Source organism: Pelophylax lessonae (assembly GCF_965119305.1).
Source record: "Pelophylax lessonae genome assembly, chromosome: 3".
NCBI classification, from domain to species: Eukaryota; Metazoa; Chordata; class Amphibia; order Anura; family Ranidae; genus Pelophylax; species Pelophylax lessonae.
Genome location: NC_138770.1, coordinates 576682539 through 576697207, shown reverse-complemented (window position 1 = coordinate 576697207; position 14669 = coordinate 576682539). Strand labels below are relative to the sequence as shown.

The 14669-nt window shown below is 44.3% G+C and overlaps 1 protein-coding gene across 1 annotated transcript; it reads right to left on the bottom strand.

The window, feature by feature from the left end:
- Positions 1-10808: 10808 nt before the first annotated feature.
- LOC309550190 (E3 SUMO-protein ligase ZBED1-like) lies at positions 10809-11921 on the bottom strand (the record flags this gene model as incomplete). Its single annotated transcript, XM_082250612.1, has 2 exons — positions 10809-11264; positions 11475-11921. 2 exons carry the CDS (start codon positions 11919-11921, stop codon positions 10809-10811), a joined length of 903 nt encoding a protein of 300 aa, XP_082106738.1.
- Between the last annotated feature and the right edge of the window lie 2748 nt (positions 11922-14669).

The following is a 14669-nucleotide window of genomic DNA, read 5'->3' as shown; positions in this document are numbered from 1 at the left end:
TTAAGCCCAACTGACACCATGTTACATCCTAAATAGGGGGGAAGAGGGGGGGGGCGTAACATAAGACAGCCATACACGGATAGAAAATTGGCAGGTTTAGCAGGGACCAGCCATAATGTGATACATGTAGGCAAGCTGGTTGTACACAAATCATTGTGTACAACCTTCCTGTTGGAAAATGTTCTTTTAACCGCTTTCTGACCAGCCGCCCCAGATATACTGCAGCAGGCTGGCTCCCACAGGCAAATGTACATGTACGGCGCTCGCTCTGGGGAGGCTAGGGGGCGACTGCGCACCACTGGCGGCGCACTCCCGCCCCCCGCTCCTCAGCCGGGAAGCCACTGCGTGTGTCAGGCGGTTCCGATTGCCGCCTGACACCGGCGATCTCTCCCCACTGCCAGAGAAGGACGGTCGGCTGATGTAAACACTATGTGATCCTGCTATATAGGATTGCATGTCTCTATGATCATCTCACAAGCCACACCCCCCCACAGTTAGAATCCCTTTCCTAGGCTTACATTTAACCCCTTGTTCACCAACAGTATTAACCCCTTCCCTGCCAATGGCATTATCACAGTAACAGTGCATATTCTTAGCACTGATTACTGTAGTAATGTCACTGGTACCCCCAAAAGTGTCAGTTAGGGGTCCGATCTGTCCACCGCAATGTCACAGTCCTGCAAAAAATTGCAGATCGCCGCCATTACTAGTAAAAAAAAAACAATAAAAATGACATAAATCTTTCCCGTAGTTAGTAGAGGCAATAACTTTTGCACAAACCAATCAAAATACGCTTATTGCGATTATTTTTTACCAAAAATATGTAGCAGAAAACAAATTGGCCTAAAATGTTAAAAAAATTTGATTTTTGAATTTTTTTTTGAGAATGTCATAAAATGAATGTGAAAAATATATATATATTTTTTTAAATTGTCACTATTTTCTTGTTTATAGCGCAAAAAATAAGAATTGCACAGGTGATCAAATACCACTAAAAGAAAGCTATTTGTGGGGAAAAAAGGACGTAAATTTTGTTTGGGTACAGCATCGCACGCCTGCGCAATTGTCTGCTAAAGTAACGCAGTGCCGAATCGCAAAATAGGGCCTTGTCAGTAAGGGGACAAATCCTTCTGGGGCTAAAGTGGTTAATCAGCGCCACAAGCTAATTGCAAAAAGGAAAGAAAAGATGGGGCTTTCAAGGCCAAAATGGGAGGAGGAGGATCATGAATATCAGACAATATGTATAAAACACAGCTTTATTAAACACATTAAAAAATGTTCATCAAAGGGGCATAAATCCCATACACATATAAAAAAGAAAAACAGAGAAACACATGTGTAGAAATAAATTCCCATAAGGGAATGCCAATACTTGGTATCAGATGATGATGTTGAGGGTCTCTGATGGAGCACGGTCTAAGGGTCCCCAGCAAGCTGACACGTTTCGCACAAGGCTTCCTCAGGGCCAGAGAGACCAAGACAGAACGATATTTCCCACTGTGAATCAGATCATGGCGGGCAGAACAGACTGACGGACCAATAGATAAGGCTGACCACAATAAAAAACTGCCACTGTGATGACCGCAGAATAATGTTACGACACTGATACTGTAGTCTTCAGGTGTGAAGATGTATCTACAAATACTTGCACTTACTTATACCCGAGAAGAGGAGGATCAGACCACTCTTTGCAAAACCACTTGCACAGAGGAGGTACCGTAAGTATTTATTTAAAAAGAATAACCTAAAATAAATAAAAACACTTTACAATCACTTTAATCATGGACAGTGCAATCTCCAACCAGTCACTTAGCTTAGAGAAGCAGGGGAGCACCCTTTTTGCATCTATTGATGCACACAGTGTAGGGATACAACTCTAGTCCCTGCCAGGGTGGCCCCATAGAAGGCTACGAGAGAAAAGAGCCACCAGCTGAAACTGGAACATTGGCAAGGGAGAAAAAAGATAAAAAAATGACATCCTCTATGGATAAATTGTTGGAAATTGTATGCATCACAGGACCTGTACTACTTCTATTACTTTGTTCAGCACCAAGGCAGAGGAAGAACTTTTTCTTGTAAATGCATAAAATACCTGTTGCTCTTGTCCCAAGATGCAGTATTCTTATCACTTCCTGTGAGCTGAACACACGCGCCCCCCCCCCCCCCCAAAAAAAAAAAATGGGATATTCGTTTGTACTCACCGTAAAATTCATTTCTCTGAGTTAGTTAATTTGACGGACACAGCGCTCCAAAAATCATAACTAGTAGGTTATATTGCCTCCTCAGGAGTAGGACTAGGCAGAAAAAAAAAAAAACACCTGACTACTACACCCTTAGGCAATCATGAGCTGGTATAAATCCACCCCCCCCCCCCTGCTCTAGGCAATTAGTTTAGTAGCAAGCAGTATTAGAAGTATCAGAACTCCATAGAGGAGTGGGTGCTGTGTCCGTCGGAACTCAGAGAAATGGATTTTACGGTATGTACAAAAAATCTATTTTGTTTTTCGTTCATCGACAGACACAGCCCTCCATAAATCTTAACTAGTGGGAAGTCCAAAAGCAGTGACAAAAGGAACATGAGGGGTGGGGAAAATAACCAAAGGCTAAACATAAGAGTCCTTAACCAGGTGACGGGAGTCCCATCTGAAAAATAAAGGTTTAAAGAAAAAACACCCCTCCAGAGGGAACAGCCCCTCCTAAACAGCAGCCTGCAAAATTTTGCAGCCAAAGAAAGACTCGCAGATGCAAAAGTATCTACCTTATAGAAATGTGTGAAGGTATGCACCAACGACCAAGTGGCCGCCTTGCAAACTAGCGATATAGAAGCCTGATGCGCCATGATCGGGAAAGGTGGAACCTGACCTTTAAATGAAATAGACCCAAGTCCCCATCTGTCTGATCCATCTGGAGATGGTAGCCAAAGAAGCGGCCAGCCCTTTTCTTGGTCCGTTCGTAATTACAAAAAGCGAGTCTGACCTCCAAAAAGACTCAGTAGCTGCCAGATACCCTTGAATCGCATGAACCTCATCCAAGGTATGCAAAGCAAATTCCTTGGGATGAGCCGGCTTGGGACACGAGGAAGGCAACACAATGTCCGCATTCAAATGGAAGTCAAGGACAATTTTGGGCAGGAATGATGGACAGGGACAAAGAACCACTTTATGCCTAAGGACCACCAAATAGGGACAGCAACAGGATAATCCCGCCAACTTTGTTACCCTGCAGGCCTATAATAGCTACCAAGAATGTCACACCTTCTGGGATAATGCAGGCAAGGGAATCTTCCACATATTCTCAAATGGAGGTTTCTGGAGAACTGAAAGTACCAAATTTAAAATCCCATGGCAGCGGGGGGCTTGGCCGAACTTCCGGGATGTAAGCAGCAGTTATTTGGAGCTCCCTGAAATCCCCCGCCATCCTGCATTAATCCTGCCCACCCAGCCTCTGCAACTTGTCCAAATTACCTCCATACCTCTCCTGATCGTGGTGAGCGGCGTATGAGATGGTGAAAATCGGGTCTACCTGTGCGGATGCCCCGGGCTTCAAGACTCCCATCTCCTCTGTTGTCCAGACCCAAGATGTCACCGATCCTCCTCGTGGACCGAAGACCACACAGACACAGCCGGTTCACCCTGCACAACCTCCCCCTATGGGGGGTGAGTCACCAGACATTATAGACTCTAGTCTAGCTGAACTGCCAGCATGCCTCCTCCCTGATGCAGAGACACAGAAGTCACATACTGCCACTACTCATAATGTGGAACAGGCTGAACCCTCCCTATCTCAAATAATGGAGGCTATTCAGCTACACAAATTGACTGGGTTTGCATGGATCTATCCTTTCTTAAACAAGATGTTCATAATCTGAGACACAAGGTGACTAATGCTGAGCAGTGTGTCCGTGATTTGGAGGACACTGCTTGCCCCCTGCAGGCTACAGTTAATGATTTATGTAAAGATCAGGAAGCTACTGTGGATAAACTGACTGTTTTAGAGAATCGCCTAAGGTGCAATAATCTGTGATTTGAGGGGTTCCCAGAGGGCTTTAAGGGGAGGAATCTGGAGGCCTTTATGGAGAAATGGCTTTCGGATACTTTTGGCATCTCCATGCTTTCCCGCCTTTTTGCGATTGAACGTACACACAGAGTCCCATAGAGTCCTCCACCTTCTGGTGCCCCCCCCCCCCCCCCACAGTCCATATTAATCAAACTATTGGATTTTTGGGATAGAGAGATAATCCTGAGAGCTGCACGAGATAAGGGTCAACTATTGTACAATGGCAATGCTATTTCTATTTTTCCAGACTTCTCGGCTACCACGCAAAGGCAGCGTGCAATATTTAACGCTGTTAAAAAAACACCAGAGGGATGTGCAACTTCCATACGATATGCTTTATCGGTCTAGACAACGTGTCATCTATCAAGGGAAAACGCATTTCTTTACAGATCCAAAAGAAGCGTCTCACTGGATTGATGCCCTTGGGCTGTCCGTACCTCATCGCTCCAACCGTCGCACTCCTCCTCGCTGATAACTTCTTATTCTCAGGGTACCTCTATCTTAATTTCTAAATCCGCACCCATTTCCTTTAAATAGGTTAAAACTGACCCGGAGGCTGCTTTGTTATCCTTATCGTCGTAATTCTGGGTAAGCCTTATACTATAGTTAACCTATACATGCCTCCAACATTTACTAAAGTGTTATTTGAACGCATAATGAGAGCGGTGATACAAATAGCTGAGGGACCTCTCCTAATAGCTGGCGATTTTAACACGGTCCTGAATAACTCCCTGGATCGACTCTGGGGGTCCACTGTACATTAAACTCCTCTCTCTCTATCAAGATCAATTTGATTTGGTGGATGCTTGGAGATGGAAACATGGATTTAAGGGAATACTCATGCCACTCTAAAACATACGGTACCTTGTCCCGTATTGATTTATGTCTCACATCCCAAGTATTACTTGACAAGCTGTCTGCGATCAGATTTCTCCCTAGAGCAGTATCCGACCATTCACCCTTATTGATTGATCTCATCTTGAATATACCCACCTCTTACAAAATCTGGAGACTTAGTCCCCTTTGGTTGGCAGATCAGGCTGTGGTGGACCAAGGAGTGGTTGGCATGAATGCGTACTGGGCTGTCAATCATCAAAGCACTGCCTTATCCATGGTCTGGGATGCATTTAAGGCCACTATGAGGGGGAAGTTTGTCGCTTCTATAGGGGCGGCCAGATGGGCCAGTCTAAATTGCTGGATGCTGAAAAAGAAAGTTATGATGCAGAGTCTTGCTATTCTGGCTCTCCCACCTCTGAAAACTACTCCTTATGGAGAGAAAAAGTCAGAGACTTATGCCCCATACACACGTGCAGATTATCTGCAGACTTTTGTCTGCAGACTTACCAAAACCATATAATATGAGGTCAAACCTAAACACTTTCAATTTGTATGCAATCCGGCAGGCCCTTGCACTACATATAAAAGGTAAGTCTGCAGACAAAAGTCTGCAGATAATCTGCATGTGTGTACGGGGCATTAGACTTGATTTTACTGGAATGTACTCAAAAGAAGTTGCTGTACCAAAACCAAAGGATTTTTGAGTTGGGAGATAAGAATAGTCGTCTGCTAGCATATCTATCGAGGCCTGACTTCCAGCCATGTAACATCCCTAGAATTATAAACTCTGCAGGGGTAATAGTGGAACAAACCACTGAAATTGTAGAGGCATTTGCTTCCTTCTATTCTGATTTATATACCACATACAATTGTGGAACTGGATGACTATCTCTGGGACATCCAGCTTCCCAAACTGTCAACAGAGCAAACTAAATTTATGGAGGAACCTCTGACGTCGGAGGAAATCAGTACTGCCATAACATCATTTGCTCATAATAAAACACCAGGCTTGGATGGCTTTCCTATAGACTGGTACTTACAGAACAAAGATTTTGATCCCTTACTTGCTGCGAGTTAACAATTGCGCTTTGAAGGAGGGTTGTTTGCCACCCTCCATGGCTGAGGCTTTAATTGGACTTATACCAAAACCTCATAAAGATCATCTAGATTGTGAGTCAGATCGTCCTATCTCTCTGATCAACTCTGACGTCAAGATCTTAGCCAAAGTTCTTGCCCGCAGATTAAATACAGTTATTAACTCGATTATAAAGTCGGACCAAAACTGGCTTTATCCCAGGTTGCTCTACTTCTATCTATTTGCGGAGGCTGTTCACCAATATCCAGACCAAACATGATAATATAGGTGTCAGGATATTATCATCTCTGGATACACAAAGCATTTGACTCAGTGGAAAGGCCATACTTGCATGAAGTATTGGCAAAGTTTGGGTTTGGCGGTAACTTCCTCAGCTGGATTAAATTATTGTATTACAGACCTAAAGCCTGTTTAAGAGTAAATACATAAGCATCAGACCCTTTCCCTATTGCGAGAGGTACTAGAGGGGGCTGCCCCCTGTCATCGTCGCTTTTCGCCATAGCAATAGAACCATTGGCTGAATTGATTAGGGGGAATCCTGCTATTAAGGGCCTATTGATTAATGGGCTTGAGGAGAAGGTGTCCCTTTACGCAGATGATATGTTGATATACCTAGCAGGCTCAAATTCTTCCATAAACACATTATTGAAGGCCATCAGCCGCTTCGGGCACTTCCCGGGGTTAGGGTGAACTGGGAGAAATGGATTCTGATTTTCCCATAACTCTTCCATCCTCGTAGATAACATCCGCTATCTAGGGGTAATAGTACAACAATCGCTATCCCTATATATCAGAAATAATCTAGATCCTCTCCTTAACCGTTTAGAAAACAATCCGAAATTGTGGGCTAACCGCTCAACATACTGGGTAGAATCATTATATTTAAAATTATCTTTTTTTCCACGTTTTCTTTATGTCCTGAGTAACTCTCCAGTGTATATTCCTAAACATAGATTCGGTGAGATCGATTCTATCCCTACATCTTTTATATGGGGGGGTAAGTCAGTTAGAATTGCTAAGCATACACTCCAGCTACCAGTTCAGGAAGGCGGCCTAGCAGCCTCTAATCTCAATGCTTCATTGCTTCCCAGTTGGCTCATGCTCATTGGTGGTTTTACCCTTAACATAATAATGCAGCCGTTGCTTTGGAGGCAGCGATTCTCACATCCTACAAATCATTAAAACCTCTCATTCATTCATCGTCAATCCACTCTGGGTAGAGACAGTACAAGCATCTTATCCATGACATTGCAGATTTTTAAAGCATCAAACCTGGTGCGGTCAACTACTACTCCCTCCCACTCTCCTAATGCCCCCATATGGCATAACCCGCAGTTGCAAGAATTTTTCAGGAAAACAGATGGGGCATATTGGTCCAGGCAGGCAGTAAAGCTAATATCCCATTTATTTAATGCAGCAACGTTACGCTCATTCACAAAGTTCCAGACAGAATATGGCATCCCCCAAACAGCATACTGGATATCTTCAACTGCAGCATGCAGCTGGGACTCAATTTGGCTTGCGTAATAGCTCCAAAACAGCCCTTTCCTTGAGAGCGTCTTTTATTACACCCAAATCATTCTAAACTTGTATTCCACATACTATGCTTCGCTACTACACTCCAAAACTGACAGACTCAATCTCACTGAATCCTAATGGCATACAGATATACCGGAGCTTACGGAGGGAATATGGCAAGAAGTGCTTTCATTGCAGGTATCTACTGTTATTTCCTCCAGGGACAAGGTTATTCAAACAACATTTTTTATATAGAGCATATTACACTCCCTATCTGTTGTTTAAGCTAAATAGACTATCATCGGCATCATGCTCTTGTCGCTCCATAGCTGATGGCACTTTTTATCATATGGTGTGGGAATGCCCACCTGTCAGGACGTTCTGGTCGGAAGGGACTGCATTTATTAGCTCTATTTTCCTGATACCCAACATATGCAATCCCTTAAGATACCTTCTAGGGTAGATTGATGATGAATCCTTATCCTAAAAGGTTCAGCTTTTTTTGAGACTGGTGTTATATTATGCCAAGAAATCCATACTTCTGCAGTGGAAATCATCCACTCCTCCTACTGTAGCTTTTTGGCTGACATTGGTCAATCAGGCACATCCACTGTACAAATTGACGTATGAGGCTAGAGGCTGCCCTCATGAATTCCATAAAGTTTGGGATACTTGGGTGAACTCTGATCACACTATATCTCCTACTACATAGACTGAGACGAGATACTAATAATGAAAGCGTGACATTCATTTTGCCATAATCCTATGTTATTGGTAGATAACCTGTTCACAGCTTACATGACCCTTGCTGTTATATGTGAATTAGGGCTGCGCATCTTCACTTACCTCACGTTTCGATGCGATTACGATTATTAGGGTCGCGATTCGATACGATTCGATTCCGCGATGCATCATGATGCATCACGATTACTGCCCAATGCCCATGCCCAGCTCACTGCCCAATGGTTTTCAAAACTTTATCAAAAAAACAAACAAACAATCAAGCAGTCACAAATAAAAGAATCCTTTTTATTTTCATTTGCTTAAGGACACTTTCCTGGACCCTCATGGCCTGCAAGCCCTGCATACTTTAGTGCACTTGCACTGCAAACATATAGGAAGGTCTGAAAATTCAAACAGCATAGCAGAGACAGACAACAACACTAGTATTTTACTAGAAGTAACAGTAAAAATAGTAAAAAACTGTAGTAGTGCAGTTTACTGCTTCATAAAAGAAAATATTAATATAAGCCAGGTCTACCACCATTTAAAGTACAACTATAGGCAAAACTTTTTTGATTTTGGATAAAGTTTTGCCTATAGTTGTACTTTAAAGCCAAGATAGAAGAAGCCAGCCAGCCAGCCAGCCAAGCTAATATTCTTGTGAAAATGGTCATCATAAATTCCCACAAAACATTATATATAAATCCTTTTATGTGAATATATGCATTGCAATAAATTCCAGGTGTGCCATAACCTGTCCTCTACAAAACAGAGCACTTCCTGACTAGTAGCAAACATCAAAAGGTGAACCTGGCAATAGTGCACTGCTGCATAACTTCCATGTTCACCGTGATGTTTGTTTCCCTCTGCAACTGCCAGTCAACTCGAGTTGATGGCTGCTAGAAGGAGTTACAAATATAAGCTTTAAGCTTATCAATTCACTTATGTCACTTTTATGTCACTTACTTTACAGAAAACGTTACCTGTCCTGCAGAAAGTCTCTGTCTCTACCACGATTAAACCCAACTGAAGCCAAGCCAAAGCCACCATTAGAGGAAGGAAAACCCTTGACAGAGTAAATCATCAACTGAAGCTTAAACCTTGAGTAAATCTTCATGGGATCACAAAAAAACACACAACACGATTGTCTGCATCAGAATCATGAGAACTGTAGAAAGGTTTGGCATTGGCACACTGGTACAACTCAAGGCATATAGGTTAGGTCAGGTTTGTGTGTATTTGTGATCCAGTAAAGATTTAATCAAGGTTTTACGCTTCAATGTATAATTGATTTAATCAAGGATGTCCTTTCCTGTACCGTGGCTGGCTGGCTTGCCTTCAGTTGTCTAGATACACGTTTTACCTTTAGTATTTGTTTGGTTGAGGGAACCCCCTACACTTGCTATTGCTACAGAGTACAACAGACACCAGCAGACAGACATGCGTTGCAATAACTTCCAGGTGTGTGCCCTAACCTGTCCTCTACAAAACAGAGCACTTCCTGACTAGTAGCAAATATCAAAGGTGAACCTGGCAATAGTGCACTGCTGCATAACTTCCATGTTCACCGTGATGTTTTGTTTCCCCCTGCAACTGCCAGTCAACTCAAGTGAAGTGAGTTGATGGCTGCTAGAGGGGAGTTATACAAATATAAGCTTAAGCTATATCAATTCACTTATGTGAATGGACCATTTTTGAAAACAAGCCATTCTCCATCTCTCCAGTGCCAGAAAAGCTGAAAAAAATATAAAATGTTCCAGGTTCACTGCGATTGTGTTTGCCCCTGCCATTGCCAGTCAACTAAACACAGTGTGTGTGTGTCGTGACTCGTGATAACTCAAAAGCTTATAAGCAGCCTCAGCATCAACTCAACACACACACAATGTGTGTGTGTGAGTGTGTTGAGTTAATGCTAGAGCTGCGTTATAAGCTCTGGAGTTGTCACGACAGTCAGTCACGTTACAGAAAGAAAACTTTACCTGCACTGCACTGAGCAGCACACTACCACGTCGATTACATCTGTTACTGAAGCCAAGCTAGCCAACAAGCCACCATTAGAGGAAGGAAAATCCTTGAGAGAATAAATTGTAAACTGAAGCTTAACCTTGAGGAAATCCTATGGGGGTCACATTCACAAACTCACAAATATAGTATATTACACAAGAATCCACAATTGGTGTATTTATTTGTGATCCAATAAGATAAGATTTACTCAAGGTTAAGCTTCAAATGTACAAGTTATTTCTCTCAATGATTTTCCTTCCTATAATGCTGCACCGTGGCTGGCTTGGTGTCAGTCAGTTGTCTAGAAGAAAATACACTTTAAATTTTTTTTTTGGTTGAGGGTTAAATGAACCCCTGCCTACTTGCCTATTGCCTAGACACTTTTAGTGTGAAGCAACGGAACGGATTATGGATTGGAAATGGACACATTGGACAGGACAATCGTCAAAAACAAACCATCAGTGCTATAAAGCTATAAAACAAGACTGGTGGTGTGACTGACTGGTGACTGGCGGCAGACTGAATTAGTAATTACTAATTCATTAAAAACATGAATTAGTAATTATTTCAGTGCTTAGCATTTGGGAACATGTAGGTTTTTCTGTAAGAACACTAGATGATCCACATGCTCAGGTTTCAGACTGCTTCTTTTCGCTGTTATAACATCTCCTGCAGTAGAGAAAACCCGCTCTGCAGATACACTTGTACCTGGGATACACAAGTATTGCTTTGACAGCTGAGAGAGGAGGGGAAATATGACCTCATGCTCACGCCACCATTTCAAAGGGTCCTCAGTGAGAGGCAGAGGTGGGGCTTTACAATATTTTTCCATTTTGTCTTCTGCCTTGGCATAGGGGGTCTTAGGTTCTATTGCACCATCAGTGAAAGACTGCCCCAGCAAAGTCATGAGCAGCGATGTTGTGGCCTTTTTTTTGGGAGGAGAATGGCTGTCCTCAATGGGTGTTTCTTCTTCCACAGTTGCTTTTTCCCTAGGCACTTCATCCACATTTGTTCTTCTATTAGATGTAATCTGTGTGTTTGAACAAAAGATAATAGTATAAGAAGAGCTGAACTGACTAAGAGTGTGATTCATTGATGAGGTGTGGGAAACTGCACGGTAATCCATACCATACAGCTCCACTTCCCACACCGCATCAGTGAATCAGGGCATGTTATTACACAACACAATGTAGCTGAGCTTCTAGCTGTCTGGGAGGAAACATGATGAAATTCTAATTACCTCCAAAGATGCAGCCTCCTCAGTCACTCCTCTGTATATCTCCGATCTCTCCTCCTCTGTGAGAATAAAAGGCAGTCCTTTAAAGCGAGGATCCAGTGCAGAGGCTGTATGGAGGATCTTCTTCTCTGCCTCACTGCTGTACCTTTTCAGGAGATCTGTTTTGATGGCATTCTTGATCTCATGGGTCATGGGTGTGTCTCCCATGGTGTCTGTCATGCTCTGGAGCAGTTGTGCATTTAGAGGGGATATGAGAGACACTGTTGGGTTGCGCTCTTCTGACATCAGCAAGGTTGCATCCTTCATTGGCTTTAATGCACTCACAGCGTCCTCTGCATTTGACACATCTGTTTCATTGAGAGTGCAGAGATCAGACTCTCCTTTTCTGACTTCTGGAGACAGCAAGGTGGCACAAACTGCAGGTTGTTGTTCTAAGAACCTCTCGACCATGTCATATGCGCTGTTCCATCTTGTTGGCACATCAGTTATTGCTTATGATTCTTCAGGCCCAGACATTTCTGTTTCTCTTTTAGACAGTGGCTTGCTCTACTGCTGCGATGGAAGAATGTGGATATTCGTCGCACTCTGGCGAGAAGCCTGGAGAGCGTGGCCCCTTTCAGTGCCCGCTGACATGCAAGATTGAGTGTATGGGCAAAACATTTAACATGAGGAAATTTACCAACTTGAGCTGCAACTATCATCTTCGCCGCGTTGTCGGTCACAAGCACTACAGATTTATCAGACAGTAGCCCTGCCAGATGAGCCCCCTTGTGAGACTCATAAATGGCTCTTGTTTGTAACACATGTGACAAGACCTGCCGGTCCTTAGTAACGTAATGTGCTGTTATTGTAACATAGGACTCCGTTGTGACTGAAGTCCATGAATCACACGTTATTGCGACTCGACTGGCTTGGTTCATTGACGCAAGTACCTGAGCTTTGGTGTCGTGGTACAGTGCAGGTATAACGTTTTCTGTAAAGTGACTGCGTGATGGGATCTTATAATGTGGCTCTAGCGTCTTCAAAAGGTAGCGAAACCCGGCGTTGTCCACAACTGAGTAAGGCCGTAGGTCCTTGGCGATGAAAGCTGCCACAGCTTTGATTAGTTTCTTCCCTTTTTCTGAGTTGGGCGGATAAGTTGACAGTATGGCATCAATTCTTGGCTGATCTGGATCTAGCAGTCTTTCCTTGGCAGCGGTGGCACTGCTGGTGGCGACAGGTGCTACTAACTCAGAGTGAAAACGGCTAACATGGTTTCTCAAGTTCGTAGTATTCCCTAGGTATTTAATTTTTGTGTGACAGGCTTTACACACGCGTGTGTCTTGTCCAACTCACGCTTCCCTGTGTGTTCGTAAAATCCAAAATGTGCCCAGATGTTTGCTCTTAAAACGCTAGGTGCATTTTTTATCTCTCGATCTTTTTCTCCTTCTGCCATTACCATACTACCACGTATGTGACGGAGACGGATGACGTAAGTTGCCAAACTCTGTCAGTGTTTAAAAAAAAAAAAAAATACCACTTGTAAACTAAGCCGCAACAAGTCAAGCAAGCAACATCTTTCATAAAATAGGACTGTCTGACTCCCTCTGTCTGCATGCACTGAGCCAGAGCCACTGAGACCCCCCCTTACCCCACAGCTGCCTGCCTGTGACATTGACACTGACAGAGACCCCCCTCCCCCCACAGCTGAGCTGACAGCCTGACACACTGACAGAGACCTGGATGTCCCACACCTTCCCCACCCCACAGCACTGACAAACACTGAGTGAGTCCCCCCTTGCCCAGACCCCCACAGCTCACACTGACAGAGACCCCCCAGGCCCCCACTGACACTCAGAGAGAGCCCCCCTGGCTGCCAGCCTGCCACAACAGAACAGTACCCCCGGGCCCCGACCGACCGTCCTGTCCCCCCATCACAGACATCCCCCAGAGATACAGACTCGAGACCCCATGAATTATTATAGTATACAATTATTTGTTCGGACTACATACCTGCTGTGTGGCTGTGTGGGTTGTTGTTGTGCACTGCATTGCAGAGGAGGACAGGTGCTGTGCTGCTCTCTGGGCTCAGTGGCGTGGCGGCTGGCGCCACTGGCAGTGGCGTGGCGGCTGGGCCTGGGACGGCTACGGTGAGGCGGGCGGCGCTGGCTGGCTGCGATGGGGATGCACTTGGGGCTCCTGTGTGTGGAGTCTGTGGACTGGCTTGGCTTCTGGCGTGGCTGGCTGGCTTCTTGGCTGCAAGGCCGCAGGTGGGACGCCGATACACGTGGGGGATGTTCTTGCTGCGCCTCGGCCCGGGTCAAAGAGACGGAAGAGGAGGGGCGGAGCCTTTTTATTAAGCTCCCGCACTAATCCACCAATCAGCTGCGATCTTGTGACTTTTTCTCCCTTGCACGATAGGGCTTGGCCATGGCTGATGACGTAATTTCCAAATCGATTATGCCGGCAACCCGCATCGATGCAGAATCGCGAAGGGTCAAATCGCGATGCATCGATCTTTCGATTATATTCCGCAGCCCTAATGTGAATACTATAATGAATCCCTTACTTTGACTATGTATTATATGCACTGAATGGACTATTCGATGTTCTTTTTCTATGTCATACTTTTGATAATGTTTTGTACTTCTTTGTATGTGTTCAATAAAGTTAACCTTTAAAAAAAAAAAAATCCCATGGCAGCAAAAAAGAGACCCTACAGGTGGAGCCACATGTGGAACCCCCTGGATGAAGGTATGCACTAAAGAGTGCCTGGCTAGGGGTCGCTGAAAGAAGATAGCCAGGGCAGACACTTGGCCCTTGATTGTACTCAAGCCCACCTTCTGATCAACGCCTTGTTGAAGAAAGGTTAAGATCCAAGCCACAGAAAAGGATTGAGGATGAGCGGCAATCGACTTACACCAAGAAACATACGCTTTCCACGTACAATGGTATATCTGGCTGGAAGATGACTTCCTTGCCTTCACCATAGTAGGGATCACTGATCCAGACAGGCCTTCATCCCTCCTTACCTGGCTTTCAATTTCTAAGCCATTAAAACCAGCAACTGTAAAGCAGGATGGATCAGCCCTTGTGATAACTGGTCTTCTCTGAGAGGAAGGTCCCAAGGGACATATACAGCCACCAAAATGATTGGAAGATCCTCGCTCTTGATTCCTCTCAGGAACTACGAAAGAAGCCGAGGTGTATAATGGCCTT